The sequence below is a fragment of the Epinephelus moara genome, chromosome 3, assembly GCF_006386435.1.
Source record: "Epinephelus moara isolate mb chromosome 3, YSFRI_EMoa_1.0, whole genome shotgun sequence".
Lineage (NCBI taxonomy): Eukaryota > Metazoa > Chordata > Actinopteri > Perciformes > Serranidae > Epinephelus > Epinephelus moara.
The window spans coordinates 30,259,794-30,282,266 of NC_065508.1; the positions used below are offsets into that span (position 1 = coordinate 30,259,794).

General features: G+C 41.0%; 1 protein-coding gene across 2 annotated transcripts; it reads right to left on the reverse strand.

The window, feature by feature from the left end:
- Window positions 1–1,213: 1,213 nt before the first annotated feature.
- On the reverse strand, window positions 1,214–21,957 carry tmem120aa (transmembrane protein 120Aa). Of its 2 annotated transcripts, none has more exons than XM_050041469.1 (12): window positions 21,772–21,957; window positions 14,719–14,837; window positions 10,331–10,462; window positions 10,056–10,115; window positions 9,868–9,963; window positions 9,219–9,308; window positions 6,210–6,275; window positions 5,986–6,047; window positions 5,193–5,285; window positions 4,433–4,497; window positions 4,170–4,238; window positions 1,214–1,745 (listed from the first exon to the last, which is right to left on the reverse strand). In XM_050041469.1, exons 1-12 carry the CDS (start codon window positions 21,847–21,849, stop codon window positions 1,632–1,634), a joined length of 1,044 nt encoding a protein of 347 aa, XP_049897426.1. In that variant the 5' UTR covers window positions 21,850–21,957; the 3' UTR covers window positions 1,214–1,631. The 2 variants fall into 2 exon arrangements, with proteins under 2 accessions (XP_049897426.1, XP_049897425.1); XM_050041468.1 differs by having other exon boundaries at window positions 5,193–5,288.
- Window positions 21,958–22,473: the final 516 nt, after the last annotated feature.

The window sequence follows — 22,473 nt, forward strand, 5'->3', positions numbered from 1 at the left end:
TTTATTAGAGCGAGATCTGTCGACTGCCAGTATGACCATAATGAATATCACTATTTTAAGATCATATTTGGTTATGTTTTTTTCTGATGGAAGCGTCTCTGACTCTGTCTGTGATATTCATGGACAGGATCTCAAGGCGCAGCAAGGGTGGAGGAAGGGGTCCTGTTTAGTGACCTCAGAATTGCATCTCTGGTTTTTGCAGACAATGTGGTTCTGTTGGCTTCATCACACCCTGACCTCCAGCGTGCACTGGGGCGGTTTGTAGCCGAGTGAGAAGCGGTTGGGATGAGAGTCAGCACCTCCAAATCTGAGGCCCTGGTTCTCTGCCGAAGAATGGGGGATTGATCAAAATTGACCAGCTGAGGTGGTTCATCTGATCAGGATCCTCCTGGGCACGTCCCACTGGTAGGAGGCCCCGGGGCAGACCCAGAACACACTGGAGGGATAATATATCTAATCTTGCCTGGGAACACCTCAGGGTCCTCCAGGAGGAGCTGGAAAGTGTTGCTGGGGAGAGGGACGTCTGGAGTGCTTTGCTCAGCCTGCTGCCCCTGCGGACCCGACTCCGGATAAGCAGTTGAAAATGGATGGATCTAAGTAAAAGTCTTGCATTTATAATCCTACTTAATAAAAGTATTAGCAGCCAAATCTACTTTAAGTATAACAAGTACTGGTTTCGCAGTAAAATGGCTCCTGTGACTATCTATATTACAGTATACTATATTTGTATTAGATTGTTAATACTGGGGCGTCGGTGGCTTAGTGGTAGAGCAGGCGCCCCATGTACAAGGCTGTTGCCGCAGCGGCCCGGGTTCGACTCCAGCCTGTGGCCCTTTGCTGCATGTCACTCCCTCTCTCTCTCCCCCTTTCACGCTTGTCTGTCCTATCAAAGAAAGGCTAAAAATGCCAAAAAAAATATCTTAAAAAAAAAAAAAAAAAGATTGTTAATACTAATGCAACCATGTGCATGTACTGTTGTAGTTGGTAGACCTCCTTTAATATACATTATATACAGTCTGGCAGTTTAGTCTAGCAGGTCTCAACCTGGGGTCGAGGTCCCTCCACAAGATCACAATATGAACCTGAGGGGCTGTGAGGTGACTAAAATAACAAACTTCAAACTACTTCACAAATCTGTATCAGTTTTCTAGAAGTTTCTCTTGTCTCTGCTTTTTTTGTTTGGAGGGGAAACAATAAAACAAAAACACGTGGAGATTTGCAGGAGTGTTTTATTGAGCACAAAGCAGCTGCTGAGTAACAGACACTAAAATAAATATGATGCAAATAACATGGTTATTTTCATTCAGTAACGCTTTCTTATCAAAGTAACCATGATAGAAAATCCCACTATAACAACCTTACAGTGTCACCTGCTGTGTACCCAGTTGTTACTTTGACAGGTCTGTGTGAAAACATCTGTGACCTACCCGTATAAGACACTGCTCTGACGTGCTTTACACACAGATAAAATCAACAGTGATAAAAGTAGCAGTACATGTAAATGATCCACAAGACAACGATCATAACATTGATAAAGAGCTCTAAAGATAATATTAGAGCGATTGGTAATTTTGCACATTTCATAAACAGGAGGATTTTTGGTGATTCTTCCACGCTCATTATTCCAGTCCTTATAGGCTCTTGGGTTTGTCCTGGTTGTTCATGTATTTCTGATAAACCACTCTCAGTGTGGTGAAGAAGTTTCCCATGAAGAGCACCATGTAAGAGCAGCCGCACATCGCAACCTGCACCACAGCAAAACAACAAAGCTTAGTGAGAGGATCTTTAAATACAGAACTTTACATACAGAAGTTACACAAGCTGCTATCTGTCCCAAAATATCTGTTGCCATATCCATTTTTGGATACAAGTTGTTTTCTCCTGTCGTGTATACTCGTCACAGGTACATGTTTTTAAGTTTAAGTTAGGTGTCAATGAAATATACAAAACAAAAAATACATCATAGCATTAATTATTCTATTGATGCTACTGGCAGTTGCAATCTTACAATAGCAATAGTTTAACTGTGTACCCAAATTACTATTATATTTGAACAAAAGTTAGGCTGTTGGTGTGCCAAATAGTGTTTTAGATTTTTCGTATGTCCAAAACCTGAAGGCCAAGGAACACCCAACTGACTTCAATAGAGCTAGCGGCGTCAAAAGCCGACTGTTGCATCGTCTCACGTCGCCTAGCTGACAGCCGGCCAGCATGTACGTTCTGTGCCTGTGTGAGAGGAAATAACTCTCCACACCAGCAGATGGCAGTCGACTGTATTTGTCATTCAAAAAAGGAAACTGGAAGATCATCTTGACGCTAGTTAGCATATTAACAACAACATCCAGTGTTTAAAGAACAGAGCATATTTACCGTGCACTAGTAAACAATAACACAAATCATCAGGAAACGTTTCTGCTAGAGAGCTAAATGGAAGAAGAAAAATAATCTTACCTCATATAACAAGTTCATTTTGGTCTCACTCCCTCTCAACTTTAGCTCTCTGTTTACATTCCTCACTTCTGTTTCTCTTCTGCGCTGAGCTGAACTGACAATCAGAGTGATTTCATTCACTGACGGGCTCTGCCGTCTCAGATACCAAATTCAACATGCTGAGTCAGCTGAAAAACAAGCCGACAAGAGCCAACGGTGCGGGACACACTGGGGCAACTGAAACTTACGACAGCCCGATATTGACCAACAGCCGACTGTCGGCTTGGTGTGTCAGGGCCTTCAGTGTGAAACCAATAGTATGTGAACTGCATAGTTTTTCTGGTGACATATGACAATATGCAAACACTGGACACTATACTAGCATACATATCCCACAATGCAATGCAGTAGAGAGCAACGTTGACAACGGACGGCGTTAAAGATCACTCTGTAACATTAATAATGCTTTAATTTAAGTCTAAGTTTGTATGAAGTGTAAAATTTCTCTTTGCTAAGCCTAATATAGTTAATAAATTATTTTTAGCTTAAGTTGGCACAGGTTACCATGGCTACACGTCTTCAACCGGCTACCGGCTAGGAGGCTGTCAGGAAGTGTGCTCAGTGTGCCCAACAAGATGCATACTGCTGTCTATTTAAACAAAAGTTTGTTAACTGATAAAACACATATTGAGTGTGTAGTGCATAGTGTGTGATTTTGGACACAGCACAAGTCTCAACTTAGTCTAAAGCAAAGTCGTGTTACTGTTAATGGTCTGAGTGGGAATTAATTGTGGTAATAGAACACAAGAAAAGGTTGAGGTTGTGTGCTGTTGTTAAATTGGTGTGTCTATGATTTCTTGTTTTTTAAAGTAATATAACAGCTTATTGGGTCATGTTGCATTTTTCTTTAATCCAAACTGGCTTGATTTCTTTTAAAACATGGGAAGAAGGCAATGAGCAACGAAAGAAGACCCAAAAAATCAGCAAGAAATTAGTAAAAATAGAAAATCAAAAACAAGAAAATAAGAAAAAAAAGAAGGAAATGACTCTTGAATTTAATTTTCTAAATCTATTTTTTTTTTTTCTTTCATTTCATTTCTTACCAAGTTGCTCGTTGTCTTTTCTCCCATGTTTTTGAAAGACATTGCACCAATTAGCTCAGAGTTCAAAGGGTTACATACTTGTGAAAGGCGTCTGAAAGCAGCACGAGAAAAGTGATGTCACTTCAGGTTTTCAAGGGTTAAAAAAAAAAAGTTGCGCATGCAATAAGAGAAGTTCCAGCTTTAACTGGTAAATGGAAATTAAAAAAAAAAAAAAAAAAAAGCCATTAAGCACTTTAAGGACGGCCCCTAACTTCATCTTGCTTATTGTCAAGTCCTGAAAAGTCCTGGGCTTCAACACGAGGTGTAAATTTTTTTTTTTTTTTTTTAAGCGTTTTCCTTTATTTGTTTACATTTTGACAAATCTGAGTCACTGAAAGCTGTTGGGGCATCAAGCAGTTAATGTGTCTGCACTGTACAGATGTATTACTTTTACTGAATTAAACCAGTCTGAATTTTATGATCCTGAGCCAAGATCTCAGGTTATAATTCATGGATGTTTATCCTAAATGGACATCAGACATCCTCCCACCACTGCCAGGACTGAGAGTTATGACTCTGAGAAGAGGTGGTTTAAAAAACATTTCTGGAAAATTTCACAGATGATGAGGGAACGTTGAAGCTCTCTGCCGTACAAACCTGCCACTCTTTACACTCTGGGAGCTGAGACATCCGGAAGAGTGTTATGCTGTTGTAGAGCTGCCAGAACTGTAAAAGGAGGAAAAGCCAACAGTCAGGAGCGCTTTAAAAGAATTTATTATTTATTTTATATCAGAATTTCTTCCCCTTCTAATCTTCCGAATAGGCAATGATACATGTTTTGCTTTGTTATTTAATAAAAAGCTAATTAATGAACCTTTGGTGTAAATAAGCAGCAAGCATTATTAAGAGAGGCTACTCACATGACCAAAGAACAGGAAAGGAAGGAGGAAGGTCAGGCCTCTCCACATCCAGGACTGGAAACCCTCTGAACGCCAGGAGAAATAAGGTCGAAATTAATATATATTTTTAGACACTTACTATAAGTGTCAGTCATCCATGAGAGAGAATAGAAACTAAAGTTGTCATAGTTGTCATATTGATATTTAAGGTGTGTTGATGGATTCACGTCATCAACTCATGCATTGAGTAACATAACAAGTGAACGTTCCACCTTAAAAGTTGCTGGCAGTCGGCCCAGTGAATGAAGTTATTTTTTCTCAGACTCCAGCTGCTGTGAGAAGCAGCAAAACATCCTTTCATTTTATAGTTACAGTTTACTAATAAAACTCTCCACAGTATGAACAGTGGTTACATGAGCCTCAAAACCAGACACAACTCAGCCCTGAGCAGAGTGACCATCCTCTACTGACCAATCAGAGTGCAGTGTTCACAGCTCCACCTTTTAGTACCAGATCTGTGTGCTAGGTACCCCAACAGAGGGGGGACCAAACATGGGGACGGTAAGGAACGGTTCCATTGGTACCATCCACAACTTTTCACAGTGGAGACGGCACTTGTTTGTCTCTATCAAATTTCTTGGCAATCCTTCTGATGGTTGTTGAAATATTTCGGTCTGGACCCAAGTGGTGGACCGACCCTTGGGCCATGTGTACATCATTTGTGCCCCTTCTCCTTGCATTACTTCAGAGTCATTCAGTTATGAATATAAACTGCACTCACCCACTGTAAGGTCCATGGTATGTCTTTCTCCCAGCGCTCGCAGTCTGTACAAACAGCCACTCTGGTAGTAGTACTGGAGGAACTGGACAAAGCCTACTTTGCAAACAGAGAGCAAATAAACAAAAAAGAATTCATTGCTGGCCAAGATATTAGATATACTCTATAGCATGTGGTGTGTTATTTACACACACTTTAAAATAAGTGTATTCAGAAAACAATGGCTTTTTTCCTTATCCGCTGTAAGGCTCCAAGAACACAGGGAGGTTGTATGCTGTAAAGCCTCTGAGGCAAATTGTGATTTGTGATATTGGGCTGTATATATAAAATTGAACTGAACTGAATTGAACTTTCCTTTTGAAACTAGCAGAAGCTTTCTCATTTTTTGGTGCAAGCCTTGTTCACACATCATCAAAAGTTTGTAATCTCCTGCCACTAAAGCTTGATCGGTTCCAGCCAGATGTCTGAGAGGACTACTACTTATTAATGATTCCTGTTAAACAAAACTGTGTTTTTCAACTTTAAAATACTGGATACTTTTATCTCTTTGGGCCTCAAAAATCCTTAAAATGAAATCATATGAGGAGGAAAAATCATTGGAAGCCCACGATTATCAATAGAGCTTTATATATCAGGCTATCATCACGTACTGTGTTGAGGGGTCACAGGTACTGTAGGATTTATTCAATTAGGCGTTCCAAAATCACTGGGAACAGGCCTGAGTAGTATACTATCCCGATTAGTACCATGTGTATATTTTAAGATGCAAGGACGTAGTGCAGCTTGAGTCTCTTACTTTGGTATAGACAGTATGTTAGGAACTGGTTCCTAAACATCTGGTAGAGAGCACCTTCAGGCCTGAGAACAAACACAACATCTGGTTAGAATGAAGCACAAACACAAACTTTTATTACATTAATGCTGGAAAAAGGAAAAGCATTTTGATGACAATGTTTCAGTCAATATATTGGTGAAAGTGTAAAACTCTTCCTCTAAATAAAAGTGGATGACATCACTCACCAGGTGAGCATGACTCCAGACAGGAAGGTCGACACGTAGTGATGGAAAACCCACCATCCTTTGATCCTGAAACAACATGGAGGACAGTGACACTAAGGGATACGTACGGCTAGACCAACAGGATGTTATGTTGTGTGTAGACACAAACTAAAGCCCCGTTTCCACCGAGCAGTACGGTACACTTTTTTTCCGTCTCCACTGTGAAAAGTTGTGGATGGTACCAATGGAACCGTTCCTTACCGTCCCCATGTTTGGTCCCCCCTCTGTTGGGGTACCTAGCACACAGATCTGGTNTGTCAGAGAACATATAGAAAACGACATGTAAACGTGTTGTCCTACCTTACCGGTGTGCTGCCATGTTTATTTACCATCTAGCTCTGCTTTCCAAAGCCAGCCGAAATATATCTCGCGAGCTCTAGATAAAGCCCAGCTGGATACTAACGTTACTCCAGGTGGAGGTGTCTCGTCCTCGGTCACATCCAGACCTTGAAAATAAGGCTGCAACCGGTCCCATTCCTTGTAACAGAGGCATTCCTCTTCTGTGGGCATTGGGGTACAGCATTCACAGGTACACCACCAATCTCCAGAGCTACGCAGCCTTGTAGCAGCCATTCCTCCCCTCTCGTCCTCTAACGTTACCTGTTGCGCCTCTCTCTTTCCTCCTCTTCCGTTCTTCAATTTCACGAAGCTCTTCCTCAGAGTATTCTGGCTCAAATAAATAAGGGCGGCCATCAAACTCTGCGAAATCAAATTCCTCCTCCACAAAGTCGGAGTCTGGCAAAAAGTCAGCCATTATTCTATAAATCTTTCATAAAATAAATGAATGAACTTTTCAGGCTACTGTCCGGTTCTGCCTTCCAGCTGTTGCTGCTTGTTTAGGCACGCTATGAGATCGCTGCTTGTTCTGGCGATATTTCGGCCGCGCTTTGGAAAACAGAGCTAGAGGGATAAACAAACATGGCACCACACCGGTAAGGTAGGACAACACGTTTACATGTCGTTTTCTATGTGTTCTCTGACATTTATCCTAACGATATGAGGCGGTCTTTGTGGAGAAAAAGCTTGTTTAGTGGACTAACTTTGCACTTGAAGGATGCCCGTTCACTTAAGGTCTGACGCTACGGCTGTATCTAGGCTAATGGCTAACATGCTAACTATTTCTATGTCACTAGTCACTTGAAACAAATTTAGGACGATAGGAGACGGGTTGAAATAAACCGCAATTTCCCTTTAAGGTGGAATGTTAACTTGTAATGTTACTCAATGCATGAGTTGATGATGTGAATCCATCAGCACACCTTAAATTTCACTGTGACAACTTTGACCATCACTTTAGTTTTTATTGTCTCTCTTGGACGACAGACACTTTTAGTTGTGTCTAAAATATATATTAATTTCGACTGGATAATGTGAACTGCACATATTCTAATCCTCACATGGAGAAAAAAAACATTGTGGAGCATCCTTCCTGTGGGCTCCAGCAACACTAATCCCCTGAGCTTGCCTGAGAAGGACTAAATGCACAAAGCTGCTATTTTTAAATATCCCATGGAGACAGACTCTCACTGCAGCCTGTTCTATTTTGTTCTGAAAATGTCGGCATGCAGCCTCGTTCTGTGGACGATAAACTAGGTGCAGACTTCCATCTCACCGCTGATGAGGAAATACAGCGAGTGCTGGACGGAGCAGTGAGTGACAACAACCCCGCCCACATTTAAGAGGACTGTTTGCAGTGGAAACACTAAACAGACCGAGGGTCTAGGTACCATGTCTGAAGGGTTTAAACAGACCGAGGGTCTAGGTACCATGTCTGAAGGGTTACTGTTGGTTCCAAAGGTACCATACCAAAGTGTTTGGTGGCAATGGGGCTTAAGTCTGTGGAGTGCGCCTTGGGTGATCTGATCCTAAGTGTACAGCAGTAAATTTCTTTCTTTATAACTCAATAACTCAACCATTCACATTTGATTAAGGAAAAGCTACACATATTTATGGATGGGGCTGACCATTAACCTGTCCTGCCGGCTGTCCCATTTATACAGAGGTCATTTCAGCACTGGTACGACCTCTGATGCCAGCTCAAAGTTGAGACAACATTGTCCCCCTGCATTTTGTAATTGTACCTTTTATACAGAACGGCGAGGTGGAATAGCGGCATGAAATTGCTGCTTTGAAGAGGCCTCGTAAAATTGGCGTATGAGTCAGATCCGCCCCTCATGCACCCACAGCTCCCCGTCTTGTCTAAACACGGTCATTGCTGGCCCCAGAGAACCAAGATGGCGACGGCCAAAATGCAAAACTCAAGGCTTCAAAATGGGAGTCCACAAACCACTGGTTGACGTCACGGTAAATACGTCCATTATTTTATAGTCTGTGGTCAATAATGGCCAATGTGGCCTGATGCATCCCTGACAAGGACTACATCATCAGTGCAGGACATGGTGGTTGTTTTGTTACAGTACAAAAACGCTCCACAGCTTGCCTATTTTAAAACGAGTTGGATGAAGTGTTGTGCGACCATCAATCAATTTGCCCTATGGGAGGAGACGTCCTGAATTCTGCTGACAGCGATATCTCCAGCTCCAGGACTACCGAGCATGCTTGTGAGCAGCTTGTGAGATTGTAGATGTAATAACTGTGTGCAGGGCACTCTGACTTTCTAACATAAGTGACGTAGGCTGTGACGAAATCTGAACACAAGTGGTCAAGTGGAGATGCATAATAAACACAGGTGTGAATGGGAATGTGTCTCGACTGTCCGCTTGTGTTCAAATCACCAAAACCCATATTACTACCAGGTGTAAACAGACTCTGTGCAACCTTTTACCAATAAAGTTGCATAACACTAAATAACATGGTCATAAGCAGTGTGTCACACATTTCATGAGCCCTGAAATATGAAGGGAATAATACTGAGGACTCTACATTACAGGGCCCTGATAAGGCCTTTATGTGATAAGCTCCTGTTATCACGATATTAAAAACAGTGCAGACAGTAAATTTGTCGCAGACCTTGAGCCGTTGCTGATGAGGATACTCTCCCGGATGGTGAGCGTGCAGTAGTACCACACCAACAGGAAGTTGAACAGGGCATCTAAGGCTCTGTGACAAAGACAGATAAAGGCACATAAAGAGGTTTAACACAACCAAATTTGCACGTATAATAGTGTCGCACAATAAATTGAATACTAATCACGATCACAAATTTGGCTTCCCACAATGAAATGAATATGATCGACTGTGATACTGAAGTTTAAAATGTTTGCTCTGCTCATAGAAAACTCCACTGCATGTCAAAATCCAGCAATTCCTGAACTAACAACAGCCTCCACTCTGCTATGTGTGCACCCTCAACCAAATTAACTCAGATTTATCTACAAAGTTTGACTTGCAGCTTAATTTTTTTTTTGTTATATTAATGTAACCGATTATTTTAGAGGTTTTACAGTGCAAATTTATTAACATGTACGTTCCTTCATCACGATAAACGCTCGTTATTTTCAGTCATCCCACATACACCATCCTGCTGCTGTAAATATTCACTAAAGCGGCAAATGTGTATTAATCCAGGAAAAAAAGCTACATTGTGCACAGCTACACCCAAAAATGTCACCCATAGAAGTTCTGCATACATAAACAATGTGCTGATAAAAAATCTCACCTGTAGCTGAACAAAAAGCGACACGTGAAGGAGAACACAAAGAGGATGACCGTGAGGACCAGTTTAAATTTCTCGTATTCATCTTTGTAGGCAAATCTGAAACGATGTAAATGTGATGTTGACATGTATGTACTTTTTTAAATGACATTTTTGGAGACTGTAAGGAATGGAATATCAGTGTGACTTACTTGGACTGTTTGTTGAGGAGTGTTACATTCACGTTTCCTAAAACAAGAGTGAGGTATAACCTAAACAGGGAGAGATGTCGGTCATTCACGATGCTGACATCTTGCTGTTTTGGAACTGTTAGAGCTCTTATAACACATTTACTGTGCCACTACAGCTACTCTGAACAGTTTGACATTTTCCATGTTTGCTGCACTATGTACAAAAAAGACAATTCAATATGAAACTCCTCTTTGTCATCTGAGTAGACATAATAAATCATATGAGAGAAACATACCCGTTCTTCTTTGGCAGAAAAGCTTCCATCTCAGAGAAAGCATTTGCTCTGTCTTTGATGGAGTCCTGGATGTCAGCGATGGTTTCCACATCCTCTGGACTTAATTTGGGTGTTGGATGATTTTCTTTGCATCTAATCATGGAAAAACAAGCCAAAAACAAAACAAAACATTATGACATGTTTATAACACGGCACAGACCCAAAAGTAATAACAGGGTTCCCACACATTCCAAATGCATCATTTTAAAGTTCACAATTTATAAAATGACCCCATCTCAAAAATGCAGAACAATTTCAAAGCAGCAGAGGGGCATAGCACACACAGGTATGGAAACTTTGGAATTCATGATCTACGTGTTAAATCACACTGTCACAACATTATTCTTATTCTTCTTATTCAAATGTATCACATTCAAACTCTATTCAAACATGATTCCAGCTCACTGGCACACATGAAGGGAGAGACGGAATGGGGAGGAGAATGAAGACACACACATGATGGTAAAGAAAAGTCTAAAATGCATCCAAGGCACTGTGACTGTGGTAAAAAATCCTTTACTGATTCATGGACCAACTGTCGCGTTTCAACTAAAGAGTCTTCATCAGGGTATAAAATACATCGGAACAGGTGTCTATCCATCCATACATCCATTTTCAGCCACTTATCTGAGGCCGGGTTGCGGGGGGCAGCAGGCTGAGCAAAGCACCCCAGACATCCCTCTCCCCAGCAACCCTTTCCAGCTCCTCCTGGATGACCCTGAGGCGTTCCCAGGTCAGATGACATATGTAATTCCTCCAGTGTGTTCTGGGTCTTTCCCGGGGCCTCCTACCAGTTGGACATGCCCAGAACACCTCTAAAAGGAGGTGCCCAGGAGGATCACTGCAGTCTGATTGGTCAGTAGAGGACGGTCACTCTGCTCAGGGCTGAGTTGTGGCTGGTTTTGAGGCTCATGTAACCACTGTTCATACTGTGGAGAGTTTTATTAGTAAACTGTAACTATAAAATGAAAGGATGTTTTGCTGCTTCTCACAGCATCTGGAGTCTGAGCAAAAATAACTTCATTCACTGGGTCGACTGCCGGCAACTTTTAAGGTGGAACGTTAACTTGTGATGTTACTCAATGCATGAGTTGATGATGTGAATCCATCAACACACCTTAAATTTCACTGTGACAACTTTGACCATTACTAAAGATTTTATTCTCTCTCTTGGACGACAGACACTTTTAGTTAGTGTCTAAAATATATATTAATTTCAACCGGATTATGTGAACTGTATATATTCTAATCCTCACTTGGAGGGAAAGAAAAGTGTCGTGGAGCATCGTTCCTGTGGGCTCCAGCAACACTAAACCCCTGAGCTTGCCTGAGAAGGACTAAATGCACAAAGCTGCTATTTTTAAATATCCCATGGAGAAAGACTCTCACTGCAGCCTGTTCCATTTTGTTCTGAAAATGTCGGTGTGCAGCCTCGTTCTGTGGACGACAAACTTGGGGCATAAGTCTGTGGGGTGCGCCTTGGGTGATCTGATCACAAGTGTACAGCAGTAAATTTCTTTCTTTATAACTCAATAACTCACCCATTCACATTTTATTAAGGCAAAGTTACACATATTTATAGATGGGGCTGACCATTAACCTGTCCTGCTGGCTGTCCCATTTATACAGAGGTCATTTCAGCACTGGTACTACCTCTGATGCCGGCACAAAGTTGAGACAACTTTGTGCCGGTTTTGGCAAATGATTGAATTTTGGCTTCCCACAATCAAATGATCCACTGTGATATTAGTCTTTAAAATGCTCTGGTCATAAAAAACTCTGCTGCGTATCTTTTGAAGAGCTGTCATGTCACTACATGTGCGCTCTACAGCAGCAGCCTGTGAAAAACTTTCCTGTATGTTGCAACTGCGAATGGGCAAAACCATCTGTCAACGACCCTCATCATAGGTTATTTGGATATAGGAGAGAACAAATCATATTCAAAGAGTGCATGAGACATGTGTCGGCGCTGCAAAACAACACAACAAACTGGTTCAACAACCTGAAAAAATCTGCAGTACAATGAATTAGGGGTGGGCAATATGGCCCTAAAATAATATTGCAATATATCGGGGTATTTTTATGATAATAATATTCTTGATGATATGACAAATTAGTTAAAAAAAACATTTTATTATTCATTTACAAACACAGAAACATAGAAATGCAACAAAATAAGTGAGTTTTATAGTTTATAGTTTTACAGTTTGCTTCAAATATTCAGTAAAAACTAAAATGATTTCTCATTTCTGTAGTTTGTGAACAACAACAGTAAGTCAGTGAGATTCAGATTCTGTTACAATATTAATAGTTGAACTAAAATCTACCACAAATTATACATTTAAACAGCTCCCAAATACAAAAAATGTCCCCTGGGATATATATATATATATATAAATCAACAGGTGAGTTTCATTCTGTTAGTAAAATCCACCTGGACCTTTATGCTCTCCCATTTCTCCTCTAATCATCACACTGTAACCTGTGACAGGCTCTTATGATACCACAACTATCACACATTTACATATATGTATGGCTGGGCGATATGGCCAAAAAAAAAAATCTCCGATTTTTTCACAAAAAATCCGATTCACGATTTAAATAAATTTTTTTCCCCTCCTAGTTAAAAAAAATATATATTTGCGGCCTGGTAGCACATACCTGGGGTCCAAAGCTTTCAGCATGTGAATAAACCCCAGCTTTTCCACGGTAGCCTATATATGGGCACCATATCTCTTGCAATATACATGGCGACTGCATCTGTGATCGCTTTCCACCGGACCCCTTTCTTATCATACGGCAGTGTTTCCCCTACCATCATATTGGATCACAACAGAAGTCATTTAAGGTTACCTTTCCTATAGAACAGGTCTATACCTTGTCCTTTTATTACACAAACTAAATAGCCTTATGTTACAGGCTGAGCCTGATGTGTGTGGCGTGTGTGTGTGTGTGTGTGTGTGTGTGTGTGTGTGTGTGTGGAGCTGTGTATGTGTGTAGTAGGAGGTATGAGACGTTAGTGCGCCGGGTGTGGTGCGTGACGTCAGACGGATGCGCCCCAGGAAGAAAGTGAGGCATTTGTTATGTTGTTTACATCGAGCAGCCACAGTGAAGAAGCCTACACAGTTCTGCATGCTGTTTTTGAGATATTTCCCTCTATGTAAAAGTCAGACACTGATGAGAGAGGCTGTGCATCATCCCTGCAGTGCTGAAAATAAAGTGCCGTTCTTTAACGCAGACGAAGTCCCGTTGTTTATGTGTTGTTGCCATAACGAGCTAACACAAGCTAAAGGAGCTAATGGTCTTCGGAGGTCCCTTTACTACGGTTCGGAGGTCTGCCAGCTTGGCGTTGGTAACACTTATTCATCTTATTTACACAACGGCATGTCATTTCTGTCCCTACACGGTGCACGTCTAAAATCCTCCTCTGCTCTCTGTGTCGTGCACGGCAGAGTTCGGCACACACACACACACACACACACACACACACACACACACACACACACACACACACACACACACACACAGGTGAGCACAGACACATGTGTGCACACAAAAGCGCTGAAGAACTCGTTCCCTTTCTTAAGGAGTTCTTCCCCGCTCGCTGCCATGTTGTTTGTGTATCAAGCGCGCGGGGGGGAGGGGTGAGCCCACTCTGAACTACGGGAGCCCAGCGTGGAGCGGCGGTGGCGGATTTTAAATAGAAACTCGATTTTCATTAAAACAAATCAGCCTAAACTGCAAATTCGAATTAATCGATAAAATCGATTTATCGCCCAGCCCTACATATATGGAGTTTTTTCATGTAGGTTTACATTACCAAAAGTTTATGACAATATCACCTGACGACATGGTGAGAGAGGAGAGGGAGAGACGCTGTGCTGCTGCCAGAGGAGCCGCTGAATGAGTTCCCTCTGAGCGGTAAGTCGCTAAAAGAGTCTGAGAAGTCCGAAGCTGTTCATAAAACATTCAGGACGCCACAGTTTATTCCACACTACTGAAGCTGCTCCTCTTTGTGGAACCACCGTGGAGTCGGTAATAATTTTGCTTTCAGCCATGCTTGTTGTTGCCGTGGGTAACAGTATGACATCAATATGTCAACAAGCTGAAATATTGTGAGTATCACGATATGAATTTTTCATTTCAGATTAAAAACTATACCAGTATTATCATACACAAGATGATACGGCACACCCCTACAATGAATGCATGAAGGCCAAGAAGAATGACATCGCTATCATTATCGTACTGCACTAATCCCCGACCTTGTCCAGCGTCAACTCAGACATTCAGTGATGCTGCAGCTCGTCACCGCACTGTGACCCAATGAATCGTTGATCAATACTCACTCTTCTAGTGACACAGTGAGCTCTTTCAGTTTCTTCCTCTGACGTGCTATAGCGCCGGAGCAGCTGTCCTGCAGCTTGGTCACTTCTTCCAGCTTCTGTTTATAGAGACGATGTGTATCCTGGAGGTGAAAGAAGAAATAAATAAAGTTGTGTTTAGCCGTGCCGAAGATCAAGATGCCACTATTAAACAGGCGCAAGCTCCTCTGAAGCTGAAACAGTGACTTAACCGGCTAAAAATAACAGAAAGGTCCTTTAATGAGTAACTTGATCTTGTTTTTGTCATTAGACAGTGATATCATTTACATTTCCCATGATAATAACCTTACTTATGTGTCTATGTGCTGTCTGTGAGCTGTGACTGCTCTGGTGTATTTACACACAGAGGCTGATTGTTTCCCACTGAGCATGTGACCTTTGATGACAGTTGCCGCACAGTTAGCTGTGTTGTAATCGTGATCATGTTTTGACATCAGTGGTGAGTGATATTTGAGTTCAGGGTGCCTTAGAGCACTTCTTAGTCATAATTCAACCATCTGATCAGTCACTTGGGTTCCAGCAACAACAGTAGAATGTAACTGAGTACTTTTACTCAGGTACTTTGCTTTGGTACAAGTTTAAGTACATTTTTAGAAATAACATGTTTTATTAATGCATATGTTTGACAGCTATAGAAACAAGCTGCTTTGAAGATTAAGAATTTACACACGATATAGAAAAAACAGCTTGTATGAAATTATGCCAGCAGTTCAGAACAGACAAACACTGGCTCTCAACCTGCTGCCCGGGGGCCAAATCTGACCCCCACGGTTCTGGGTGGCCCCTCAAACCCTTTTCTTCTCTTTTCTCACAGGAAAAGAAATTGATTCATGCTGATTCATGCTGATTCATGCGTCTGTGCGCACTCACGTGGGTGGCAACTGCTTCATACCTACTGCCGTGTCTGAAACCACTTCCCCTCTGCCACCTTCCCCTCACTGACATGACTGGAGGTGAGTTACCACACGGCGGTGTGAAAGCAGCAGCAGTGCATAAAGTCTTAATGTAACAAAAACAAAGGAGTTGATCATTGATTTTAGAAATAATAGTGCAAAGCCAAAAAACAGCCTGATATATGGTGAACCAGTGCAAATTGTGGAAACCTACAAATACATAGGAACCACATTTGACTCTCATCTCAAGTTCAACAAGAACACAGAGTCACTTGTCAAACGGGGACAACAAAGAATCCACCTGATGCGGAAGCTCAACTCTTTTAGTGTTTCGAAAACCATTTTATGTTCCTTTTATCATTCTTTTATTGAGAGTCTTATAACGTTCTCTTTTATCTGTTGGTTTAATGGTCTGTCTGTGAAGGACAAGAACACTCTGAATCAGATAATTAGAGTCTGCTCCAAGATTATCGGAGTCCAGCTAACAGAACTGAGTGTACTCTGGAAGAAACGTGTGGTCCAGAAAGCAAAATGCATTATGAAGCAGGGAGACCATGTCATATCCAGTGGATTTAATTTAATGCCCTCAGGGTGGCGCTACTATGTACCCCTGAGGAAGACAAATACTCAAACTCTTTTTATCCCTTCAGTTATCCCATTTATTCATTCTTTTTATTGATCGAATACTTATTTACGCATATTCGCACATGTACAAGGTATCGCTGCTGGGAAACCATTAGTTCAACTGATCCACTGTCAACTGAGAGTTAAGTGATAAAAGTTGTATGTCTATGAATGATTGTTGTATTTGTTTGTGCTTTTATTTATTGAACTGGGAGCTGTAAACTGAATTGCCCACACGGGATAAATAACGTTTTCTGAACTGAACTAAACTGAACTAAAAAGAGCTTGTTTGTCAAAGAAAGTACCAAGTGAGGATTCACTGGATCCCCTGCCAACCATCTGGGCTCAGCCCCAAATGTCCTAAAATCCCAGAACCACCCCTGTGTACATGTGCAGCGCTGCTGACTGACCCCTGACCTCCTGTCATTTTGCAAAAGCGGCCCAAGTGCAATCCAAGTTGAGTATTGCTGGCCTGCAGACTAGAACTTCAATGTACTATATAACAGAGATGGGACCAAGTCACACATGTGCAAGTCTCAAATAAGTCTCAAGTCTTAACCTTCAAGTCTCAAGTAAGTCCCAAGTCATTTTTTCTTGGGCAAGTGGAGTCAAGTCAAGTCACAGGTTATGTCAAGTCAAGTCAAGTCAAGTCAAGTCAAGTCCTGTAATAGGTCAAGTCAAGTCCAAGTCAAGTCACCTTATTATTGTAATTTTACCTGCAGAATCTGATCTTAATAAAGTGAAAAGACAAGATATAAGTAACTGTCAGTAAACATTGACTTCATCGCTGCAATGTTTACTTTGCAGGGACGACCCCCATGCGTGCGCGCGCGCACACACACACACACACACACACACTCACACACACACACACACACACTAACCAAGGCAGCGGCCAAGATCACCTATTTAGCTCATTTAACCCTGTGTTGCTCGTTCATAAAATGTACAGCCGGTCTTGTGATGAACCGGTCGGAATGTTCGCTCACGTTTTCTGGGGTTAATGTTGGCAAATAAATAAAAAAACAAGTTTTACCAAAACAACCCACAACCCACCCCACCCCCGTATCGTATCAAGCTAACGTTAGCTAACTACCGACTAACCAGATAATATTAGCTAATTGACAAGCACTTACTGGGCAGAATGGCTCTTCAAATGATGAACAAAGTTTGAAGTTGTCCGAGATGTTTATGCCACATGTCTTGCACTGTGCTGTTCGTCTTTTGCCGTAATAATGGTAATTCCGAAAGCCGAAGACAATGACTCTCTGTACCCCTCCCGCTGACATGTTGATGCCTATCTGATATAAGAGGGCCTGTTTCTCCAATAAACACGTAAGGTATGTAGAGAGGGCATGACTGATTGACAGGGTAGTGATCCAATCATGACAACGCCATTCTCAGCCTGCGCTCCTACCGGGTAATCAACATTATTTTTTAACTTAATTTATTAATTTTATATTCTAACCGAAAACATGATGTGAATAACACTCAAGTCATTCACGTCATTGTGTCTCAAGTCAAGTCCCGAGTCTTTAACTTCCAAGTCCGAGTCAAGTCTCAAGTCTTTTATTTTTTGTCAAGTCAAGTCACAAGTCATCAAAACAGCGACTCGAGTCGACTTGAGTCCAAGTCACAATGACTCGAGTCCCCATCTCTGCTATATAACAGCGTATTGCACTTTACACGCTCATTACTGGATTTAACAATAAGTGGTAGAAACTAACGTTTACTCAAGCAATGTATAAAGTTCTAGTGGAGGAGGAACCGCTCTGTTTGTGGATATAATGGCTCATTTAAAGGAAGCAAAAACACAACTACTCCTCTTCTCAGATAATTATAAACCAATGAAAACATAGTTATGGATATTAAAATCAATTTCTTACAATGAATTCCCTTAAACCTACACACTGGACCTTTCAGTACAGTCCTGAGTTACTTAAGCGTACATGATGAAACAGTGTACAAGGAGCACAGCTTGAGCAGCATCAGCGGCTCCACAGTGGAGAGCAACAATTTCCTTGGAGTTCAGTTATCGGACAACATCACCAGGTCAGTGAACATCACTGGGATTGTTGAACTGGCCCAACAGAGACTGCATTACCTCAGGAAACATCAACAGGCATCACTCCCTACGAACATTGTCACTACTTTCTACAGAGCTGTGGTGTGTGTGTGTGGTGTGCTGACATACTGCATCACCTCCTGATACTCCAGCTGTAACACTGCAGCCTTGCAGAGGGTAGTCAGGGGAGCCAAGGAGATCACTGGGGTCCCCAGAGAACCTCAAGACCGATAAACAGCTGATCCACCTGACTTTGCTGCTCAGGGTTTATTTGCACTGTTACCACATCTGTACTGGACACTTAATTCACTTTTGCACACGTCATTTGGCCTGATTTTATTTGTTTTTAGGGATTGTCTTAGTTTTAGTATTTGCTTTTATTGCTGGTGTCTGTTTCCACAGTAGTTTTATTGCTTAGGGTGTTTTAGTGTTTGTTTTTAGTGTGACCATCCTGTTATGATGATATTTATTTCTGCACTTAAGATCTCTGAGAAATGCTCTCTCATTCTGCCCGAAATGACGATAAAGCTGACCTGGATTGTAAAATGGTTGAGTGTTTTAATTTTACTTCACGACAGTTCAGGAGGAAACATTGTACTTTATACATTTGTTAGGTATCTGTTACTGTTACTTGTTACTCTGGAGATTAGGACTTTTAAAACCTATAATGAGCAGAGAAAATACATTGTTAACAGTATATTAAATCACCCATTGATGATAATTATAATCTAATATTATACAGTAAAACTTCAATTAGTAGCCCAGGCTATTATTTGCTTAAAAGTCAACAGGCCTATATTTGGGACAGGCGTCTACATAGGAGAGGCGTTTGATTCCTTTTACGTAAAACTGTTTCTCAGCAAAGATGAGAAAAATTCTCAAATTATTTATTTGAACCAGTGTGAATATTACTTTTTATGAAAAACTCTTTTCATTCTTGTCATCAGAGGACCCTTACGGCCTAAAGGAATATGAATAACTTAGGTAATCAAGGAATGGACACATATTCTTAATTTATGACCGCTTCAGAGGTAAAGTTGGGATTCACCATTTTTTTCATCATGCCAGTAAATCTGAATTAATTATGGTCTGCTCTGGTGCTCATGGTTTCAATGAATTGAATGGACAGATTTAACTGTAGAGAATCTAACTGAGCTAATGATGTGTAGCATCTCCATATTGACAAAAATAAAACATCTATATATGTGTGTGCGAACACAGCAGCTATCTAACGTTAGCTCAAGTGGGTCACCAACAGCCCGGTTTTATACATCCAAAGAACTTCTATAAAAATAAACTGCCTGGCAACCAGACCAGGCCTTTAATTGAGACAGGCCTTAACTTGTCAAAATGTGCAGCCACACCCAGCTCGTAAAAGGGACTGGAATTTAATGGTAACTTTAAGTTTCATGGTAATAATGTAATAGCAGAGCCCATTTTGGCCTTGTAGTGAGTGCTTTTACTATTTATACTTTGAGTATGATTTTGAATTTTATGTTGTTCTTTTGTACAGTACGTTCTTAATGTTTTTGGTTATATGGTCATGTCATTGTTTTATTAATAGTGCTTTTGTTTATGGTAATATGCTTGCTCTGTGCTTACGTGCCCCTCTATGGACGTGCCATCATTCCACTTTTATCTGTGCTTCTATGCATTATTTTAATGTGGATTTCTTATATACACATATACCATTGACCTGCCGGGGACTGCAGATGAGCATTAGCCTGTATGGCTAAATTAGTTGGGGATTAGTTGTATTTTACATTTGTGGTATTGCTAGAAGATCTTAACACTCCTTCACCATTGTTGAAATAAAATTTTAAAAAATCATCTGCAACGGAAATAGCAACTCCTCGTACCCAACAAGTGTAGAGGAGTAAAAAGTACAATATTCCCTCTGAAAGTTGAAGAAGAATATGGTAGCGTAAAATGAACAACACTCAAGTGAAGTACAAGTAGCTCAGAACTGTATTTTTATTAATGGGCTTCTCACACTTTTTTTAATTGAACATTTGTAGAAAATACAAAAACACACTCGTAGAGGGATGTGCCTTTTATAAAACTACAAAGCAAAATAATAGTCAACCTTGATGAAGATGAGGAAAAAGCATATATTATATGAATAAACAAAACCAAATAGACTGGGCGGAGATTTGTCTATAATAAATAAATAACAATTGTAAAAGCTAAGTTTATGAATGAAAGCACAAGGCATGCAAACTTTAACAACATGGATCATAATTCAAAACAACAAGAATTTAGAAGGGTCGACACTGATCTTTCTTTTAGTCCTGCTAGAGTTCATTTTTTCAGTGACAAGAAAAACTACTTAAAGATGATCTGAGCTTTGTGAAATGGTGCGTTATCCTGCTGGAAGTAGCCATCAGAAGATGGGTACACTGTGGTCATAAAGGGATGGACACGGNTGTTAGCTGACAGGAGTGGCACCTGGTGTGGTCTTCTGCTGCTGCAGCTCATCTACTTCAAGGTTGGACGTGTTGTTGGTTCAGAGATGGTCTTCTGCAGTAACCAGTGGTTATTTGACTTCCTGTTGCCTTTCTATCATCTTGAACCAGTCTGGCCATTCTCCTCTGACCTCTGGCATCAACAAAGCATTTTGGCTCACTGGATATTTTCTCTTTTTGGGACCATCCTCTGTAAACCCTAGAGATGGTGGTGGTGAAAATCCCAGTAAATACTCAGACCAGCCCGTCTGGCACCAACAACAATGCCACGTTCAAGGTCACTTAAATCACCTTTCTTCATCATTCAGATGCTCCGTTTGAACTTCAGCAGGTCGTCTTCACAATGTCTACATGACTAAATGCCTAAGGTTGCTGCGATGTCATGGGCTGATCAGCTATTTGAGTTAATGAGCAGTCAATCTGGAAATCCATTGGTAAAAAAAAAAAGGATTTTTTTTCTTCCTTCCTTCTACAATGTAAATTGCAGAATCTGTCTTGAGAGATTAATGAGCAGTTGTACAGGTGTACCTAATAAAGTGGCCGGTGAGTGTATATATTGTGTCAGAGACAGATTGAGTCAAGTTATCCTTATAAAACAGAACGTGAGAGCTAATAAACGCTGGAATAATTCATCTTCTGTGATCACTTGTTTCCTGAATAACCAGAATCTTTGAGACACAGGACAGAAGTTTTCACGTATCGTGTCCACAGGCTGTTTGTAGTGGTGCTCCCCCAAAACAGAGTCGTGCTGGGACAATGACACAACAGTTCCGGTGGCGGCTGTTGACGCTTTAATTTACTTTAACTTTCACTAAGTTATTTGTTTTTCTCGGTACAATTATCTGTGTATGTGCTGAGGGCGGATCCCTTCGCCGCCTCCCACCCTCCTCTGACAGTTAGCTTCCCGGCAGGGCGACACTTTAACGGGTGTTAGCTCGGACCGGCTCAGACGGCAGATTCATAAACTTACCTGAATTTGTTGGTAGTTTTTCTCTAAATCTTCCCATTCTCGTAAACACTCAGTCAAACCCGTCGGACTGAACAACATTTTTCTACTCTAACATAAGGAAACCTTCAGGAGTTGGGTAATGTTCAGGCTCCGCTATGCAACAGTTGACCTGCTGCTGTCAAAAGAAACACACGAACAAGAGTGACTTCCGGTCACAGCCTCCACAATAAAAGCCTTAAGTGTTTTTAGTGTCTGTGGCAGGGGCCAGAATTTTTCTCAGCAGATACCGTCGGGGGTGGACTTAAAAAAAGTATTCAGAGAAATTGTCACTGTTTAATTATTTAATCAATAATTGTTCAATGATAAAGTAAAAAATATTTTATTGATGACTTAAAAGTAAACAAAAGAAAATGTGAGATTGATAGAGATACAGTGATACTTTATTAATCCAGAGGGACATTGAGGCACCCAGTAGGTTATTACACAACACATAGAAAAACACAGATACACACAGGGATAGTGAATATAAGTCTAAGAATGAAAACACACAGCAGTAAAATGAAAGTCTTGTCCCTGGACTACTACAGAGAACTGTTACTACAGTAGATATGCTTATGATGGTGGTGCACATTTAGGTGGTTGTCAGTGCAGGGATTGCAGTGTAAGGTAATTAAATTAGAGTGCAATAAATGCAGTTGAAGATAAATATATGAACAGATAACA